At 39.5% G+C, this 21,754-nt stretch overlaps 1 protein-coding gene and 1 pseudogene across 2 annotated transcripts; one reads left to right on the forward strand and one right to left on the reverse strand.

The window, feature by feature from the left end:
- Nucleotides 1-1,533: 1,533 nt before the first annotated feature.
- LOC149819714 (bZIP transcription factor 17-like) lies at nt 1,534-11,881 on the forward strand. The gene is made up of 2 exons (XM_089982837.1): nt 1,534-3,411; nt 11,038-11,881. The coding sequence occupies exons 1-2, from the start codon at nt 1,557-1,559 to the stop codon at nt 11,496-11,498; spliced, it is 2,316 nt and encodes a 771-aa protein (XP_089838963.1). The 5' UTR covers nt 1,534-1,556; the 3' UTR covers nt 11,499-11,881.
- On the reverse strand, nt 11,621-17,191 carry LOC149819715 (psbP domain-containing protein 6, chloroplastic-like; annotated as a pseudogene). The gene is made up of 4 exons (XR_016426720.1): nt 17,143-17,191; nt 16,633-17,022; nt 12,245-12,545; nt 11,621-11,833 (listed from the first exon to the last, which is right to left on the reverse strand). The product of XR_016426720.1 is annotated as a psbP domain-containing protein 6, chloroplastic-like (transcript).
- Nucleotides 17,192-21,754: the final 4,563 nt, after the last annotated feature.

Here is a 21,754-nt window from a genome sequence, read left to right on the forward strand (position 1 = left end):
CATACTTTACGGTACAATGGAAGAAGAACAATGTACTCCATGAACACAAGGTTCTCAGTCGCCATAATGTTGAAGAAAGGTCATCGAAACATCAAAAATAACTCCCACATTATTTTGGGGACCACATAGAAAACGCTGAATTATGCGAGAATATCATGATAATGCGAGTCCTAGAATATGCGATGTCTTGGTTGCTACTATTTATAGCCCAAGAGTCAGTTCAAGTTTAAAAGACTGTTCATATACTTTTTATGCGAATTGTCTATATTTTTTATACAAATTTAGTCAGGTATTTATGATGTTTGGAGGTTTGAGTTTAAAAGAAAGTTCGTTCACACATATTTTATATGAATTTAGTAAATTTTTTATGTGAGATAACTCATCTATTTGTGAGATTTAGATCTTTGAGTTAAAAAAATTGTTCATAGCTTTTTTATTGGTATTTTTGATTTTTTTATATGAAGTAATTCAGGTATTTATGCAATTTGGAGGTTCGAGTTTGAAAAAGAATTTGTAGATTTTTTATGTGACCTTATTATATTTTTTTTGCAAAATAACTCAAGTATTTACATAGTTTGTCGATTCAAGTAAAAAAAAACACAAATTTTTTATGCCAACCATCAACAAATTTTTATGCAAAGTAACTTGGGTATTTGCGATGTTTGGGGGTTCAAGATTTTAAAAGAAAGTTCCCTCACACTTATTTTATGTAAATTTCGTAAATTGCATATGCGAGGTAACTCAAGTATTTGTGAAGTTTGTCAGTTCGAGTTAAGAAAAAATTTCGCAGATTTTTTATGCGATATTATTACATTTTTATACGAGGTTAACTCAAGTAGATGCGAGGTTTGTCGGTTTGAGTTAAAAAAAATGTGATTTTTTTATGTGACGTTATTATATTTTTTATACGAAATAACTTAAGTATTTACGATGTTTGTCAGTTCGAGTATAAAAGAAAGTTCACTTACACTTATTTTATGCAAATTTAATAAATTTTTAATGTACGATAACTCAAGTATTTGCGATGTTTTGAGGTTTAAGTTTTTATCATAAAACTCAGGCCATTCTTCGTCGTAGGTGGTGACTCTTCAAGTCACGACAAAATCCGCAATACCACACCACCAGGGGGATCTATCGAAGACTGGTTTTTGACCGGCTAAGACGTTTTTACTAAAAACGAAGAAAATTCGTATATGAAAGAAATTCACAAAAAAAAGATAGGGGCATACATTAAAAAGATCCTAAAAATAACAGTATTTACTATTTTAAAGAAAAGATGAATTTCTTAAATTTCTTTTAGAAAACATGTCATTTTTGCTTACAATATTTTTTTGTCAGTTTTAAGTAATAATATTTAAATAATTTCAATCAATCAATAAAAAATTATTATTATTATTATTATTAATATTATTATTATTATTATTATTATTATTATTATTATCACCTCGTGTGGCCGTCAAAGCGTCCTTCCGTTGGAAAAAAGAAGAGGAAGGGTCGTTATAACTAGAAAATGATAGGAAAATTTTAGGGGTTTAGGGTTTGTTCTCCTCCTCCCAATGGCGTCCGAGCCCCTGGAATTCCTTCTTTCCGATCGGGGCTTCCTTGCCGAGAACCCGCTGGATCTCGAGTTCACTGAGTCTACGGTGGGGGAGCTATGGCTCGAAGACGACGGCGGCTTGGATTTCGATCTGGATGACCTCCTTGTGACCCCAGAGGACGATGTAGGGCTCTCAGAGAACGGTTTCTCTTCATCGTGGTTGGATTCAGGCGATTCAAAGCCCTCTACGGACTCCAATCCGGCGGTTTCTGGCTCCGACGCGCGCGATTCTTCGCGATCGGAGGTTTCTGCGGTAGGGAGTCCTCATGCGCCGTCGGATCTCGGCGGATCGACGGTCTCTGTGGTTTTTAAGTCGGAGAGCGCCTCGCCGTCGCCGGAATCCAGGTGCTCGAGCGAAGGAAGCTTCACAACGGGTTTCGGCGATGCGTTGGATCATACGGATGTGAATTCCGGGAATTCTCCATCTTCTTCGCCAGAATTATCTGGTATTGGAGGCGATCGAAGGGTCTTTGACTCTGTGGAGTCTGTTCCTCTGTTGGAGAATGATCCCGATAAGAGTGTCGGGAAAAGGAAGAAGGAGAAAGGAGAGGATTTGGTTTTGAATCCTCGAGCTAAATTTCGGAGGCCGGATTGCTCTGTGGAGGTGGATTCTTCTACGGCTTTCCGGCAGGTGGACGAAGAGGAGGAGAAGAGGAAGGATAGGCTCGTGCGGAACAGAGAAAGCGCTCAGCTTTCACGGCAACGGAAGAAGCACTATGTGGAGGAGTTGGAAGACAAGGTGAGGTCTATGAGTTCTACCATTGCAGAGTTGAATAGTAGGATCGCTTGCATGACAGCCGAAAATGCTTGTTTACGGCAACAGTTGGGAAGTGTGTACTCACAACCGAATGTCCAGCCACCACCACAATTTGCTCCGTTGAGTTTCCCCTGGATTCCTTGCTCGCCTTATGCTTTGAATCCTCAGAATGGAATTGCATTTCCTCCCGGATCCAAAGCTCCGTTAGTTCCAATCCCAAGGTTGAAGACACAGCAACCAATATCAGCACCAAAGGCAAGGAAATCGTCCTCAAAGGTGAATTCTAGCAAAATTGCTGAGAAGTCCGGGAAAGTCAGTAAGAAAGTCGCAAGCGTGACCTTGCTTTGTTTTTTCATTTTCTTGATGTATTCAGGCGGTCTGTTTTCAGTTTTCAGTTTCATGTATGGAAGAAACAAGGACACTATTCCTGGTAGATTAGATTACGTTGATTCTGAGTTTGAAAGTAGATTGAAAGGAAGAATCCTCACAGGTATTGAACATGTGAATGGAACAGAAGGTGGAGATGGTATGAATTACTTGAGAGAGGTATATATAAACAGATGTATGAGGACGGGGAGAGAGAATAGGCTAGATTTATCAGGACATTGTAAGAAGTGCAGTTCACTGCCGTTCTCTGGTTCTAATGGACATGTCCATCATGGGAATACTAATGACTCTCTGGTTGCTTCACTATATGTCCCACGGAATGACAAGCTTGTCCAGATTGATGGGCAGCTGATAATTCAATCTGTTCTTGCCAGTGAGAGATCCTTGGAGTCCTTAAAATCCACGTCCAGGGAAACTGTTGGCAAGGGCCCCATGCCTGTTGATGCAGAATCTGGAAAGAATGGTGTGGCAATCACCAGTGACATGCCACCAGCATTGCCTGTTCCAGTATCAGGAAAGGATAACGATGGACTTTCTAAACTTTATAGGAGTCCAGCTGAGCATCAGAGAGCTCTGGCTTCTAGTGCCGGTGATGATTATGTGGATAGCCAAAATACAGCTTCATCATTTGATGGACCACTCCAACAATGGTTCCGTGAAGGAATTGCAGGTACCGACAATTATCTTGTTGCAGTTGTTTCTACTTTATCTGTTTTCAAACAATATCGTTTTAATCTAGAGCTTCTCACCCCCAACCCCCCTTCTCCAAGCGACACACGCATGCACACACACATGCACACCCATCGAGAGAGAGAGAGAGAGAGAGAGAGAGAGAGAGAGAGAGAGAGAGAGAGAGAGAGGAGTATTTTAGGTTATTTTATGTAGTTTTCTTTTTATTATTTTGTATTTTTTTGTAGATTGAAATGCCCATTAGGGGCATTTCTGTCATTGTTTCTCTAGCCCTTAGCTAGGTCTAACGGCTAGTGGAGCCCTTCAGCTCTCTTCCTCTTGTATATATAGCCTCTTGTATATACAGGGGACTTCTCTTCTCCATTTTAGATTCTTTTCTTAAGCATTAAATCAATAAAATATTTATTTATTTTTTACTTGTATTTTCTTGCCCCTTTAGTGGCTGTGACTGTGCTGCTTGTTGTGATCTTGTATCAGCCCTTAGTGGCTCTTTTGTATTGCCTTAAGTGGCTTTGTGTTTGTGTGCTCTCTCTTGTAAGTGTGTAAGTGTAACCCTTGGTGGTCTTTATATTGAGCACACTCTTGTATTTGATTACATAGGTGGCACTGGCCACGGCATTGGGATAGTTCCCGTCAAAGGGATAGCCTTTTCTCCATCAGGGAAATTATCCATTGTATGCATAACAAAAATAATGTTTCTCCCAATATATGCCACAATTGTAGTATTCATTGTTATGCAAACTTGTAGAGGTTTTTCTGGTCCAGATTGTTCCTTTTACTTAACGTTATCTTGAGTTTTTTTTTTAAGAGAACGTAAAACAGATGTTAACTTGAGCTTAGTGAGGATCCCATTCAAGTTAAGAAGTTGCTAGTGCATGACAACACAAAATATCTGCCCACTTGTAGGACAGGGTGAAATCCAAATTGTTCACTAAATAATTTAATAAATTATATATATATATATATATATATAAAATCTGTTTGGCAACCAACTTTGAGTTTCATTTCCAGACTTGCAATAAAAACTTTTAGGCTGACTTTTAAGTTTGAATGAGATTTTTTTTTCAGTCATAGCTTCTGTTTTGCTTAAATGAGATCATTTTTCTATTTGCTCAATTAATGAAATGCAATTGGGGTTTCCTATGCGTCTCTTCCTATTTCATATGGTTCTCATGGTTTATTATGCTTCTCTACTTATCTTATATGATGGTTCTTTCTGTACTTTGTAAATAGTTGTGCATTTTGTATTAGTAAAATATGTCTTAGAATTTTGCTTTTTCTAGTAACTAAGCTCATTAGTGTGAAGCTAAACCCAATTGTATGTCTGCTACATTGATTTCTAATAGTTACAACTTTAAATTTCTATTAGTATTATGAAGCGCCTAGTCACATGTAACAAGCTTGATATAACCCATGAATCATATTAACCTTTTGTGTGATCTTATATCCTGCAAGTGCTGCAAAATGCACAATCCAGGCCTCCTTGATCTTTTGCCACATCAGCCCTGTGATAGTTTGGTTGAAATTTTTAAAAATTCTTTGTATATAGGAAGCAAGGGTTTTGATCCTTGAACTGGGAAGGTATAAATACATTTAATTAGTAGATCCACTTCTGACATGCATCAAGTGTGAAGATAATGACCTCTTGCTGACTTACGAATTAAGTTCATCTAGATATCCTTTCTCTTGAGCCTTTGTTCTTTTGGGTTTCTTTAAATTGGGGGGTGGCATGTATATAATTCATGATTGTGTTGTGATTATAGTCACCTATATTCTTTCGTAAAAAAAAAGGTGATCTCTATCAGTCTCAACAATATCTAAGAAAATGTTTTGCTTGGGGATCTGAAGCTGATCCAATAGCTTCCATGTAATCCGTGCATCTTAATCTGAAGATTTAGATTTTGTTTTGCTTTGCGTGGTCATTCACTTGGAAAAGATCTAAATTTGATATACACAACTCTTTAGAAACACTAGGGGTTCTAACTTCTGAGATACCGAGATACATCATCATGAAGCCTTATCCCAACTACATGGGGCTGGCTTTGTGGGTTCTGTTTGTCCATTCCTCTCTTGGAGAAGATATATATAATAGTGAACAAAATTCTAATGATAGTGGGTTTCCAGATATGTGGTATCTACAGTCAAGACACTTTATTTTCTTTTGAGTTATTTATTTGGCTGTCTAATTGCAATCCTAGACCATAAAGGAACATTTCATCCTTTTTTACTTGTATAGTTGTACAACATACCCCCACTAACAGCATATTTATATGGCTTGGTTTTGTAAAGCTTGGTTCCTTGACCAAAAGAAGCCTACATACAAGGTAGTCCGGAGCCACTAAGGTGTAGAAGGGCAGGGGAGTCCTTTACTTAAAGGACCTCGTTTACTAAGTGTCCTTTTGTTGATGAATCTTTCATCTGACATCTGAACTTACCTAAAACTTATGTGCACTTGGTCTAATTTTTTTGAGGGGAAGAAACCCACAAACAGGATTTGTAGGCTGCATCATTGACTTGAGTTTGAACTTTGTCAGGTTGGCTTATGTGATGATGTTACATTACGGGGACCTTAGAATCTATAAGGTGCTGTGGGTGAAATAATGATCAATGAAAGGTATCTAGTACGATAGTTAGGAGATTGGAGGGTTAGAGTTTGAAACTGCTAGAAGCTTTTTATGTATTCTGGCAATCCTTTTTCTCTGTTGATTATGGGTGAATAGGATGTGGAGGAAAACATTTTGTAGCTGTTGCTTCATTCATCTCAGTGGTGGGAGTTAAATGTACATACAATGAGCTCCTTTTGCAAGAAAGCTGTGGATCATCATGACGTGATGGACCAGATTTACCAGAAGCTTCTTAGATAGGTGGGAAGCACACTTCCCATAAACTCGCTTTGGAAGCGCGATACTCCTTACTTCCAAAATGTGATAGAAATCTTGATTCTCTCACGCTTCTCATATAACTTTCCACATACTTTGTCTATGTTTTCTATATGTCTTCTTGCGGTTCTTTTCATGTTTTCTATGTGCTTTCTCTCATGCTTCTCACTCACTTCTCATGTGCTTTCTTTAAATTGGTAATCATCATTTCGAGATTTTGATATAATGTAAACTCTTATACTAAAAATATGTGAAATTTAAAAATAGTTATTTTCAACAACAACAACAACAACAACAACGCCTTCATCCCAAACAATTGGGGTCGGCGATATGAACCAAAAAGAAAATCATTGTGGGTCCTCCACATGAATCCTTCTCCTCCAATCATTTCTATCAAATGTCATGTCCTCGGTGAGGTTCAAAGCATTCATATCCTTTCTTATCATCTCCATCCAAGTCTTCTTAGGCCTACCCCGACCTCTTTTAGCCTATGTCACATGGGTGCGGGTGCGGGTGCGGGTGCGGGTGCGACACGGGTGCGGCGCAATTTCAAATTTTTTGGACACGGGGACTCGGCTATATATATATATATATAACAATAATTCTAGTAAACAATTAAAATTAAGTAGCCAAAACTATATAAGATAAAAGGATATTATCATTGTACAGATATAATTTAAATTGACTTGTAATAGTAAACTTCAAGTCTGCAGTAAATTAAGTAGCCAAAACTATGACCTTAATTTTTTCGAAAGTTTCAATTTGGCACTCCCATTTCTTTATGGTAGTTCTTAAGCTAGCTTTTCTAATACTTGTGAAACTAGTATTTTTTTAAACTGGAAAAGCATTTATTTAGCTACCTCAAATGGTTGGGTTACCTTTTATCGTGTTTTATACATATTTTTACATAAGTTGTGAAACAGTCACACAGACTGTGCACACAGTCTGTGTAATGCAGTCTGTGACTGTGCATAGTCACACAGACTGTGCACAGTCACAGACTGTGTGCAGTGACTGTGCAGTTGCAGTTGCACAGTCTGTGACTGTGCAACTGCATTGCACAGTCTGGTTATATATTAAAAAAAAAGATATATAAAAAATGTTTTTTTTTGTCTTAAAAATGGACATTTTTGGACTCGGTCAAAGTTGATCGAGTCCAAAATGTGGACGGACTCGGCCTTGACTCGTTGACCGAGTCTGACTCGACGTTGACCGAGTCCGGGCCGAGTCCGAAGCCGCACCCGTGTCCGCACCCGTGTCGGGGCGTGTCGACTCGGGTGCGGCACCTCCCTAGCCGAGTCCGTGTGACATAGCTTTTAGCTAATATATTTTTCCATTTCTCTATCCTTCTAACCGGAGCATCATTAGGCCTTCACCGAATATGCCCAACCCATCGTAAACGATTCTCACTCATCTCATTTTCAATGGATGCAACACCTACCTTCTTACGTATTTCCTCGTTCTGAATCTTATCTTTTAGTGTATTTCCACACATCTATCGAAGCATACACATCTTAGTTACACTCATTTTTTGAAAATGATGTCTCTTGGCAGCCCAACATTCCGTACCATATAGTAAAGCAGGTCTAATTGTCGTCCTATAAAACTTTCCCTTCAACCGCAATGGCATTCTACGATCGCACAACACTCCAGTTGCACTTTTCCATTTCATCCACCCAACCTTAATCCTATGATTTACATCTCCATCAATTTCTCCATTCTTTTGAATGATAGATCCTAAATATTTGAAACAGTCATCCACCGCTATTTCTTGCTCACCAAGCTTCACTACACTCTCATCACTACTTCATTGCTTACTAAACTGACATTCCATATATTCTGTCTTACTCTTACTCAACGTAAAACCTCTTGCTTCCAAAGTCTGTCTCCATAATTCTAACTTAGCATTAACCCCAGCTCTAGAGTCATCAATCAAAACAATATCATCAGCAAACAACATACACCACGACACATTCTCTTGAATTGATCTCGTAAGTTCATCTATCACTATAGCAAAAAGGAAAGGGCTTAATGCAGATCCTCGATGTAACCCAACCGTTATAGTAAAATTGTTTGTCACCCCTCCACAAGTGCGGACATTGGTTACTACTCCTTCGTACATATCTTTAATTATACTAATGTACTTGAGAGAAATACCTATCTTCATCATTGTCCACCAGAGAACATCCCTAGGTACTCTATCGTATGCCTTCTCTAAATCAATAAAAACCATATGCAAATCTTTGTTCGCCTCTCTATATCTCTCAATAAGTTGTCTAAGAAGATGTACAACTTCCATAGTTGATCTTCCAGGCATAAAACCAAATTGCTTCTCCGATATCATGGCAATCTTTCTCAACCTATAATCAATCACCCTCTTCCAAAGTTTCATAGTATGACTCATGAGTTTTATACCACGATAGTTTGTGCAATCTTGTATATCACCCTTATTCTTATAGAGAGGCACCAAAGTACTCTTCCTCCACTCATTAGGCATCTTATTTGTCCGCCAAATCTTGTTAAAAAGATTTGCCAACCATACTAAACCTTTCTCACCCAAGCATTTCCAAGCCTCGATAGGTATACCATCTGGGCCAACTGCCTTTCTGGATTTCATATTCTTCAAAGCTTCTGCAATTTCTTTCTTTTGAATCTTGCGCACGAAGTCACGATTCATCTCATGAAAAGGAACAGAGAAGTCTCCAAGATCCTGGGCATGACTTCCATTAAATAGCTTATCAAAATAAGCTTTCCATCTCTCCTTAATCTCCTTATCTTTAACTAAAACCCTTTGCGCTTCATCTTTGATACATCTAACCATACCCAGATCCCTCGATTTTATATCTCTCATCTTTGCAAGCCTATAAATATCATTTTCGCCCTCCTTGGTATCCAACTTGTCATAGACCTCCTTATATACCTTATCCCTCGCGTGTCGAACTACTTTTTTAGCTTCCTTCTTTGCTACCATATACTTCTCCAAATTCTCATTATCCCGACTCTTAGATTTCTATAACACTCTCTTTTGACCTTAATAGTTAATTTGACATCTTCGTTCCACCATGATGTATCGTTACCTAGCGGTGCACCGCCTTTAGACTCACCCAAAACCTCCTTCGCCACCTTTCGCATGCAACCCGCTATCTTATTCCATATTGATTCTGCATCCTCCTCGAAATTAGCTTCCTTAGCTACCTGTTCTACAAACATTCCTTGTTTAGCTCCTTTCAGTGCCCACCACTTAATTCTAGGATCTATCCTATGTCTATCCCTTTTATGACATTTTCTAATTTTAAGATTTAAAATTAAGACTCTATGTTGTGTAGCTACACTTTCTCCCGGTATAACCTTACAATCGATGCAACAACCCCTATCTTTCTTTCTGAGTAGGAAAAAATCTATCAGACTTTTATTAATCCCACTTTTAAATGTTATTAGGTGAGACTCCCTTTTCCTAAACCACGTGTTGGCTAAAGATCAAATCATAGGACAAACGAAAATCTAAAATCCTTTCTCCACTTTCGTTTCTTTCTCCTATACCATAGCCTCCATGGATACTCTCAAATCCATCTCTACTAATGCCTACATGTCCATTAAGGTCTCCGGCGATGAAAATCTTTTCTCCATGAGATATCCCTTGTACTACTCCGTCTAAATCTTCCCAAAATTGCCGCTTAATGGAATCGTCTAAACCGACTTGAGGTGCATAAATAGTTATTTTATTTTAGTTTTATTCAATTGCTATTTCTCTTTCCATTCGATTCTAATATCACTTCTTTTTCAATTCTCATTTTACTTTCAAATTGCTTTGTCACTTCTTGCTTCCTATAATTTTTAAAATGCTGGCTACTCGTTGCTTCCGCTTCTCATATCGTTTCTTGCTTTTGCTTCCTCCTTGTGATGGACTATGAATTATGCCCCTGAAGGAGCAAATTTCCACTATAATAGGATTTATTAACCTCAGTGGTTTAGAATAATGAGTAACTGCTGGATGTGGAGGAAAATGTGTCAGCTTGTGGCTTAACCAACCTAGTAGCAGGCAGCTATACCGTATGAGATTGCTCTTTTGTCAGAGGCCCCATTGGTTGCATTATTGCAAGCGACAATGAAGCATAGTCCCAAGTGGCCAAGGCTATCTACTGGAAACTACATGGAGTAAATGGGTTCTTCACTTGAGATATGTACCTCGTGTGTGTGCTTGTGTGTGTGTGTGAGAGAGAGAGAGAGAGACAGTGAGAGAGAGACAGAGAGAGAGAGAGAGAGAGAGAGGCACAAAGGAAATATTAGCTGTACTATAGCATTGGTAGGAGAAACAGAAATGGTTAAACATGCTTATATCTTGAAGGTTTTGCAAAGATCAAAGCAGTACTGTTTCATTTATTAACATGAAGTATGCGACAAAGATAAATGATCCAGACATTTATTTATACTTTAAATTATGAATGTACAATGATGAAGATTGTTGGTTATGCATGCAACAAAGAAACAAGCAAAATCGCCCGATTCACCATCACCTAGAATGCTTTAAAGGTAATAGATGCTTTAAAGGTAACTCTGTTTGATCAGGATTAAGTGATTTTCTTGACCTTTTGTCTTTAAGTTCAGAAACTACTGGCGTTGCATGTCTGTTAGTCTGGTGCCGTAGTTGATGCTGATGCCTAGTTTTGAATATACGCGTATTGGCAGCTTCATTTCTCCATTTCTAACCATCACTTTTATTCCATCAGGACGAGTTTTAAGCTCAGGCACATGCAGGGAGGTTTTCCGGTTTGAAGTGTCTCCGGCAACAACCAAGAACCCAACCACAATAATTTCCTCTGCCTCATCAAGGGTATCTAGTTCTTCCACAAACCACAACCATGCCAATCACTCCAGCTCTGGCATGATAAAGAATAGAAGGTTCCTCTACCCAACGGCAATTCCGCTTCCAGGCAAAACACTTCATAACAGTACTTCAGATCACTCGAAGCATACTAACAAAGAAGGCACCTTTGCAGGGAGCAATTCGGCCTCCTCATCCATGGTTGTGTCTGTACTGCTGGACCCAAGAGAGACGGGGGACAATGGTAATATGATGCCTTCCCCAAAGCCTTTCTCCAGGATCCTTGTTGTTGTGCTGGTAGACGGTGTGAAGTATGTTACTTATTCCTGCATGCTTCCTTTTAAGAACTCGTCGCCTCACTTGTGATCACATAGGCAGCAGGCAGCATCGATTGATTGGAAATAGTACACTAAATGTAGGCCTTTTGTTGTCTAATATAGTATATGAATGTTGAGCACATCATCTTGAAGTAGAATGCAAGGGAATTTCTGATGACAAATTCATTTGTTGTTTACTCTTTTGTTTAGAAGTTATACATTGAAAGAATCTACAATCTCTTTGAGAATTTTCTGAGAGGTTGGCCATTGCTTATCATTAGCGCTTGCAACAAACAGGACTACAGTGTTCCCCTTTGCAGTGGCCTTTGCCAGATTGTGTGCGCCGGTGGATGCGTAAGGTGTCTCCAGCACGTATGTATAATACTGCAATTGCAAAATACAGTTTTTAGAGATCATGTTTCCTAATTAAAACACTCGCCTTATCCAGACCTGCTAGCTCTGTACTCATCTTAGATTGTCTACCAGAGTCTCCTGAGGGCTTGCCTGAGTTTATGGTACAATTCATAACCCAGTGCAGCTCATGCTGATTCCTGACTAAACTCTATACAGAATCAGTGTTTTCCTTGTCTTGTTTTGTGTATGGTACCCAATAATGGAGTAGGGTAATTGGAGAATGAGCCTCCATTGCTTGGGTAATATAATCAGACAAGATAAGGAGCAAATAACATTTCTCCCTATCTTTGGTCTGATGCTGGGTGAAACCAGCGTGCATTGACTCAACCTGGCTTGTTAGCTTAGATGAACAATGGGAGCTGAATGTGACATGGTGCTTACTGTTTGTCCATTGCGCTGCTCGACCGAGCTCTCAACGAGTTTATCAGGATCGAAGGTGTTGCCTGTGACGAATTGGCCGAGAGAGGCGATGAGTTTCTCCGGGCTGCCAATGTCTTCAATGGTGGCATTGGGCTTGTTGGTGAGGCCACCACCTGAACCTTGCCCTGTTTATTGTCTTCGAACTTGACCTCCACCCATGGCTCTGCACACTTGGGCTGGCAGTAGTTGCCGGATAAGATGTTTGCGACTCGCGTTTGCTTCCATGTTGGTGGGAGGATGAACTCATAGGGCTCCACATTCCCTGCAACCATGCAGACTCCATATTCTTAGCTTCAACTGTGGTCACAAATTTTGCTAAGATTTTGAAAATATCGTGATATTATCGGAAAATAATGACTGGCAGTGAAATCCCAAAGCAGCTTTGAGCCTTTGACCATTTAGCTAAATGGACCCAGTTGTGGCCGTAGTAACAGATATCGTGAGTTTCTTGAATACAACAGCTGTTTCAAAATATCATGATGTTGTGAAAATATCTCAATAACAACAAACAACAACAACTACGCCTTCATCCCAAAACAATTGGGGTCAGCGATATGAACCAAAAAAGAAATTCATTTTGGGTCTTCCACATGAATCCTTTTCCTCCAATCATTTCTATCCAACGCCATGTCCTCGGTGAGGTTCAAAGCATTCATATCCTTTCCTATCATCTCCATCCAAGTCTTCCTAGGCCTACCCCGACCTCTTTTAACTAATATATTTTCCCATTTTTCCAACCTTCTAACTGGAGCATCATTAGGCCTTCGCCGAATATGTCCAAACCACCGTAAACGATTCTCTCGCATCTTATTTTCAATGGGTGCAACACCTACCTTCTTACGTATCTCTTCGTTCCGAATCTTATCTTTTATTGTATTTCCACACATCCATCTAAGCATCCGCATCTCAGCTACACTCATTTTTTGAATATGATGTCTCTTGGCAGCCCAACATTCCGTACCATATAGTAAAGCGGGTCTAATAGTCGTCCTATAAAACTTTCCCTTCAACCGCAATGGCATTCTACGATCGCACAGCACTCCAGTAGCACTTTTCCATTTCATCCACCCAACCTTTATCCTATGATTTACATCTCCATCAATTTCTCCATACTTTTGAATGATGGATCCCAAATATTTGAAATAATCATTCACCGGTATATCTTGCTCACCAAGCTTCACTACACTCCCATCACTACTTCGTTGCTTACTAAACCGACATTCCATATATTCAGTCTTACTCTTACTCAACTTAAAACCTCTAGCTTCCAATGTCTGTCTCCATAATTCTAACTTAGCATTAACCCCAGCTCTAGACTCATCAATCAAAACAATATCATCAGCAAACAACATACACCACGGTACATTTTCTTGAATTGATCTCGTAAGCTCATCCATCACTATCGCAAATAGGAAAGGGCTTAAAGCAGATCCTTGATGTAACCCAACCGTTATCGAAAAATTGGTTGTCACCCCTCCACAAGTGCGGACATTGGTTACTACTACTTCATACATATCTTTAATTATACTAATGTACTTGAGAGAAACACCTTTCTTCATCATTGTCCACCAGAGAACGTCCCTAGGTACTCTATCGTATGCCTTCTCTAAATCAATAAAAACCATATGCAAATCTTTGTTCCTCTCTCTATATCTTTCAATAAGTTGTCTAAGAAGATGTATAGCTTCCATAGTTGATCTTCCAGGCATAAAACCAAATTGATTCTCCGATATCATGACAACCTTCCTCAACCTAGACTCAATCACCCTCTCTCAAAGTTTCATAGTATGACTCATGAGTTTTATACCACGATAGTTTGTGCAATCTTGTATATCACCCTTATTCTTATATAAAGGCACCAAAGTACTCTTCCTCCATTCATTAGGCATCTTATTTGTTCGCCAAATCAAGTTAAAAAGATTTGTCAACCATTCTAAACCTTTCTCTCCCAAGCATTTCCAAGCCTCGATAGGTATACCATCTGGGCCAACTGCCCTTCTTGATTTCATTTTCTTCAAAGCCTCTGCAATTTCTTTCTTTTGAATCTTGCGCATGAAGTCACGATTTATCTCATGAAAAAGAATGGAGAAGTCTCCATGATCTTGAGCATGACTATCATTAAATAGCTTATCAAAATAATCTTTCCATCTCTCCTTAATCTCCTCATCTTTGACTAAAACCCTTTGCGTTTCATCTTTGATACATCTAACCATACCCAAATCCTTCGATTTCCTATCTCTCATCTTTGCAAGCCTATAAATATCCTTCTCGCCTTCTTTGGTATCCAACTTGTCATAAACCTCCTTATATACCTTAGCCCTCGCGTTTCAAACAACTTTTTTAGCTTCCTTCTTTGCTATCATATACTTCTCCAAATTCTCATTATCACGACTCTTACTTAGATTTCTATAACACTCTCTTTTAACCTTAATAGCTAATTTGACATCCTCGTTCCACCATGATGTATCCTTACCTAGTGGTGCACCGCCTTTAGACTCACCCAATACCTCCTTAGCTACTTTTCTCATACCACCCGCTATCTTATTCCACATTGATTCTGAATCCTCCTCGAGAAACCAATCAACTTCCTTAACTACCTGCTCTACAAACATTCCTTGTTTAGCTCCTTTCAGTGCCCACCACTTAATTCTAGGATCTATCCTATGTCTATCCCTTTTGCGGCATTGTCTAATTCTAAGATCTAAAATTAAGACTCTATGTTGTGTAGCTACACTTTCTCCTGGTATAACCTTACAATCGATGCAACAACCCCTATCTCTCTTTCTAAGTAGGAAAAAATCTATCTGACTCGTATTAACCCCACTTTTAAATGTTACTAGGTGAGACTCCCTCTTCCTAAACCAAGTGTTTGCTAAGATCATATCATAGGACAAACAAAAATCTAAAATCCTTTCTCCACATTCATTTCTTTCTCCTATACCATAACCTCCATGGATATTCTCAAATCCATCCCTACTAATGCCTACATGTCCATTAAGGTCACCGCCGATGAAAAGCTTTTCTCCATAAGATGTCTCTTGTACTACTCCATCTAAATCTTCCCAAAATTGATGCTTAATGGAATCATCTAAACCTACTTGAGGTGCATAAACACTAATAATATTAATAATATCCGTACCTAATACTAATTTAATAAGTAAAATTCTATCACCCTTCCTACGGACCTCAACTACATTATCTATAAACTGACGACTCATAACAATCCCTACTCCATTCCTATTCCTATTTATTCCTGTATACCAAATCTTATATCCCCAAGGTTCTATCACTTTAGCTTTCTCACCTACCCATTTGGTCTCTTGAAGACATAAAATATCAATCTTTCTCCTACACATAACATCTACTAACTCTACCAACTTACCAGTTAAAGACCCTATGTTCCAAGTGGCTAACCTAATTTTATGGTCTTGGACTAACTTCTTTACCCCCACCCGTCCAACAAAGTGAGGGAACCCTTGCCTATTTGACACCACACCCGGGCGCCAGTGTGACGCGTCGCTTCTGGGCGACGACCTAGCAACCCTTGCACATTTATCACTGCCTCCGGGCCTAGAGAGTACAGCGCGTCGCTCAGTAGGGAACGCCCCAACGAAATTCTCATATTGGTTCATTTTCATAGGATATGACAAAGTTTTTATGCTGGCTGTCACAGGCCTACCGCAACCCTCCTCCTTTATCCGGGCTTGGGACCGGCAGTGTATAACTACACAGGCGGAGTTTGTGAAAATATCTCAATATTTTATTTTTATTTTTAGAACAATTTCCACTCTATCGCGACATTTTACATCGGCTATATATCAGAAAAAACGAAACAAATGGATCGAATCCAGTTAGGCATCAGATCCAGATCATTTTTTTTCATCTTAGATGTGGATTTCAAGATAAAACCCTAATGCGTTCCTATCGGGTTTGGATTTGCACGATCGGGTTCTTATTGGACTTGGATTCAGATAGACATTTTCTCTCGTATCCATATTTGATTCATATCTAATCCAATCCATTTGTGGTTTTTCACATACGAAACACATGTTTTAAACCTTTACCCGATCTAGTTACCATATAAAATTTGAATCCGGATCCAATTTTGCTACGTCAGATCTAGGTGGATTCGGATTTCTTGTCAAAATGTAGATTGGTTCAGATCAACCATCGGCCATCCAGCCCATACCCAATTCGTTTCCCACCCTTCAACTTCAACCATCAGCAGATTAGTGATTACAAAACCTTATGTTAGATTAAAAAAAGGGAAAAAATGAAAGTCATAATAGCAAAAAGACATGGGTATAAAAGACCTTTCTCACATGAGAGAGAGAGAGAGAGGCAATTACCGGCACGGAGAGCGGGGGTGTCTCTGGGGCTGGCTTTGAACACAACGAAGGAAGGGTCGGAAGAGGAAGGCGGAAGGTAGGAGCCCACCACCACCTCCCTGGCCTCCGAAGCTTCCGGAAGCTTCCACGTCGCCCAGAGGATCCCGACCCCCTTCAGAAGCTCCCTCCTGCAGATCTTCGAGCTCCAACCACGGCCATTCTCTCGCCGGAGCCCGCCGGATCGTGACGGTGGGGCGGTGCGTTGAGAGGGGAGAGGTGGAAGGGATGCATTTTTTCGAAATTTTCGAGGGCGAGATCGCGGGTGCAACCGGTGCTGCGGAGGCCGTCGCCATGACCATGAGAATTCCTTCCTTTTTTTGCCCTCTTTTGGGCGCAGTGGGTTTCGAGCTTCTTATCTTATCCGGAAATACGCCATCGATTGATGAGGAAAATCCGAAAATGACACCGACAGTTCTAATGTTTACAATGATACCGCTTCAACTGTCAACGGGTCGGGTTTGTACCAGATACCGGAACTGTAATTCCCGAGTCTAGGCACAAAAAGTTCCAACCCAAGCATTATGCGGAGTCCTTGTGGGCTAAATTCATGCTCTTTGAGAGTAACAAAAAGAAATTTTGTTTGTCTTTGACCGCCATTATTGCCTATCCCGTGCCCCTTTTCTTTTAGGACTTAAACTATGAAAGAACCTTATTTTACACTCCATGGACATCATGAATTTACGGAGGATCTCAATTTTAGAAAAAAAAATCCAAAATTTGGTACGAGCTGCTTTGCTTTTTCTTTTGATTTTGATTTTTTCTCATGTAGAAACCATTGTAGTATAAAGTGGGGGATTGGAGCCAAAAGATTGAGCAGGTACTAGTAATCATTCATATGGAACAAGCTAAATATAGTGACATACACAACTGTGAAAAACTTTTAGATACCTTAAAAGCTTGCTGCCCAAGAAACTTACAAAACGATGTGCTTCCTTCGTGCTTTCGCATTTTATAGAAACTCGCTTACCCCAATATGAAATGATTCATGTCAAAAGAATTTTTTTTATTATAATTTAATGTAAAAGCTGATGGGTGTTTCTTGGGGCAAAGGCATTAAAGATGCATCAAGTGTAAACCTGGTTTTTCTTTGTTTGGTTATTCCCTACTTCCTTTTACTGCTTCCTAATGTTTCATGCTTGGAGCATTAAGATTTTTTTTATACATGACGTCTTATTTCTTGCACCCGCTTCTTTCTCTTATAGCTATGGGTCATACATAATGTATACTCATTTCTTTTATCAAGATTTTCTCTCTCTCTCTCTATCTATATATATATATATATATATATATATATATATATATATATATATATATATATATTTTAAATTTAAGACATCGGGGATTCTTCTTTTTCATTATCTCAAGAGGAAGCAGATCAGGTCATGCTGAACATGAGCGTTTTTGCTCATGCCGACATCGTGGCCGTCTGTTTGCATTTTGGATGAATGCAGTGGCGGAGCCAGGGTTGGGCATGGGTGGGCGGTCGCCCACCCCAAAATTAGAAACCGAGTCGAAATATGATACGACTCGGGTCTTCTTCTTCATTCCCCACGATTTGGAGGTTGCATTCTTTCCTTGCGAATGCTTGTCGAAGAAGATCAGAGCAGGGTCGTGCAGGAGTGGAGATCACGCCTCCCTGCAATACAGAGTTGCTCTGCCTCGATGCTGTGGCGAGGAGCGTCCCCTCCGAGAGAGAGCTGAGGAGGCACCTCAGTTGGAAGACCTTCGGCTTGTTGCTGGATCACCACCGAGGAGGTGGCTCAACTACCGAAACAGGCTTTCAATCTCGATGTATGTTCTTCACCACCATGGAAGCTTCGTGCCACTGCGCCACCAACAGAGGTCGATGATCACCAGAGCCGGACCTGTAAGGAGGCCAATGAGGCTTTGGCCTCAGGGCCCCTGGGCCCAAAAAAAAATTAGGGGCCCATTGTTTAGGTAGTTTATATAAATATTTTATATATTTTTATTTAATATAATATAAATATTTGGAATATTATATTTGTTTAATGTGAATGCAAATTTTATTGTTATTTTGATTCTTTAAAAAAAATCGGAGGCGCTGCCCCCCGAACTCCTACTATTAATAGGGGGCCCATTTTTTCCCTCCGCCTCAGGCCCCATAAAACACAGGTACGGCTCTGATGATCACCTCCCGAAGTCTGCCCACCCAACAAAAAACTTCTGGCTCCACCACTGGATGAATGCCAGGTGGTTTTGTTGACTTTTTAGCTTTTTAAAATACAAATCGGATGGCCACAATGTAGGCATGAGCAAAAACACACATGTTCAGCATGATGATCTGCTTCCATCTAAAGATGGTTGAGTGATATCAATTGTCTTGTGTTTATAACTTTTGAAGATAATGATAGAATTTAGTGTTGGACACTAGGCCGTCACTATTACTTATAACGAGGCCTCCACTTAAAGTGCGTCAGACTTTTAAGTGATGGGTTAGAGCAGTCACTAAATGTTTACATTGTTGTAGTGAGATGATGCTAATGCTTTGCCCACAAGGGCTCCCCTTACTTGGTAGGGAGATAACATAATACTACAAATTTGAAACCACAAGGTATTGAATATTTTGGATTTAGTCCAACCTTGAGTGAACCGGTTTGACACAAGACATTCTTAATGAAGGGTATTAGTAGGGAGGAGTTTGACACAAGACACATGTGAATGTGAAGAGTTTACATCCATAAATGCCATGCATGTAACACACCACTCTTCTTTCACTGTAAATTGAGGCATGGTTGCTTGATCAGTGCAACCAAGGTACTCACTTTCTCTCATTTGGGTTCAGATCACCATCGACTTGATGGCCTGAACTCATCATGGGCGTCGATAGGATGAAGAAAACGCTAAGCACCCGCATCAATGCTCCTTTTGATCATTTCTATCATAACAACTACCGGTATGTGTTTTTATTTTTACATTCCTATTTTTAGGCCAACACAAGGGGCATCTGCTATGGACAGGAGGGACCTCAAGGGTTTTATCATCGTGAGGCCTGTCAAGTGCTAATAATAATAATAATAATGATGATGATGATGATGATGCTTTTGTTTTAGCAAAAAGCTCCAAACAATACATCAACGTGACAATGCTAGGGTCTGAACGTGTAAAAATTGGTTCTGTTAGCCAATCGAAACAGACCACAAGATCCGATTTGTGAATGGACTCCACATTGGTTTGGAAGTTTATAGACTAGACCACAGGCTAGACTTGAGTCTTGATCGCAGCTCTGATTAAGATATGAAACTTCTACTCTTAAAGCATTAAAAGAGTAGAGATTTTAGGGCGGGTCCGATATCTTAACAATCAGGATTTACCCGAAACTGCCCAAGTAACAAAATTAACCTGGTTGGGGTTCTGGTTCGGGTTATGCCAGATCAAGAAAATGGAAGCCCAGACTCAACCCATACAACTTAAATGATATCAATATACTTAAAAGTATAAACAAATTAATTAAATACTTGGGTCAAGCCAGGTTGGATATGATATCTAACAGTAATCATAGCTCAAACCTGACCTGCATATTACTTGGATTGAGTTTGGGTCAACACAGAAAAGATCCAAACCAGCATTTTATGCCCATAACTGGTATCTAGTTTCTAGTTGGTTCATGCACTCGACACAAACCCGACCTATTGAGAGCCCTAGTTATGTTCATATTGTTAATTTGCCAACAGTCCCGGATAGCAAACGCCCACAAGGGCTCCATTCTTCTGGTAGTGTTGATTAGTCAAAGTCACTGAGTTGACGAGACATCACAAGTTCAAAACCCACAGATGCACATCTTTTCATGTGAAGCAAAAGCTGAGTATACTCCCTATTGGAAATTGGGGGACCTGGGATTAGTCAATAAACTTGGTGAGCGAGGCAGTTTTCCCTTTAATTTTTTAAAGGTTAGTGGATAGAAAGTGTTAGCTGATATTCCATGAAAATGGTCGTGATAATATGTACATAATATATGTAATATAGTTATAATATATTACACATTTACAAACAGATACATGTATAAAATATAAAATATGTGATATACATTAATGAGCATACATGAGCTACGCCAAGCCGAGCACCTCATGTCCATGCTTGGCTCGTATATGATTTACAAGCTGCTGATAGCTCGGCTCACCACTCTCCCTTTACGAGTTTGAATGAGTTTTGCGCGAGCCGAATGAGCGGAGCTCACGAGCAGCTCGTTTCCTTTCCCAGCCATAGCCATGTCATTGGATCAACCAAATAGGTCTAGCTAATGTGAGGCTGTAGCTCACTTGAGATTCACAAATAATAATAGCAGGATTGACTAACTGTTTCCAACCTGAACATCTAAGTAGAATAGTGAAAGGGACAATGGAATCATGGAAATCTATTGTATTAAATGAGGATAGTGGGGCAATGAGAACCAGTTATTGAGCTAACATACTCCATTTGGAATAAACAATGTACCTTATTTATAAGAATACAAGAGAGAGAGAGAGAGAGAGAGAGAGAGAGAGAGAGAGAGAGAGAGAGAGAGGGAGGGAGTTGTTGCACAAGAAAAGAGAATTCACACCTTGGTGATTGCCAAGATTGACGCAAATTCTGCAAGTTTGTTGATTTTGAGCAAAAAGGACAGGACGTAAAGCTTAATATTTTGTTGTAATAAAACATGCAAGAATCGATGGACAGAGAAAATTGAAGGAGAAAAAAAGTTTTTATAGGAAAAAAAATAGTTGAATACAAATAAAATATGAATGTTGTACAAGATCATATTTGTCTTCTTGCATGAACAGACGAATATTCTGGCATCTTGGTTAGTGCAAAGATTGACGCGAAGCTGATTGAATCTCTAGAAAAGGACGAGACGCGGAAAAGTCTTAGAGAAAAAACACAAAGAGCTCAACGAACAGCTAAAGAAAAGAAAGGGAGCAGACTATATTTAAAGAAAGAAAGAAGACACAACTACACAAGTGAAATGATGGAAGGTCATGAATTCAAATATTTGGTTATTGCTCACAAGTGGAGAAAAGGTGACCAATTTTAACAATGTCTAATCATAGACTTCACTTTTCAAATTATATGGTGCGCTTATCTACGT

Source organism: Nuphar pumila, chromosome 12 (genome assembly GCF_984573655.1).
Source record: "Nuphar pumila chromosome 12, dmNupPumi1.hap1.1, whole genome shotgun sequence".
NCBI classification, from domain to species: domain Eukaryota; kingdom Viridiplantae; phylum Streptophyta; class Magnoliopsida; order Nymphaeales; family Nymphaeaceae; genus Nuphar; species Nuphar pumila.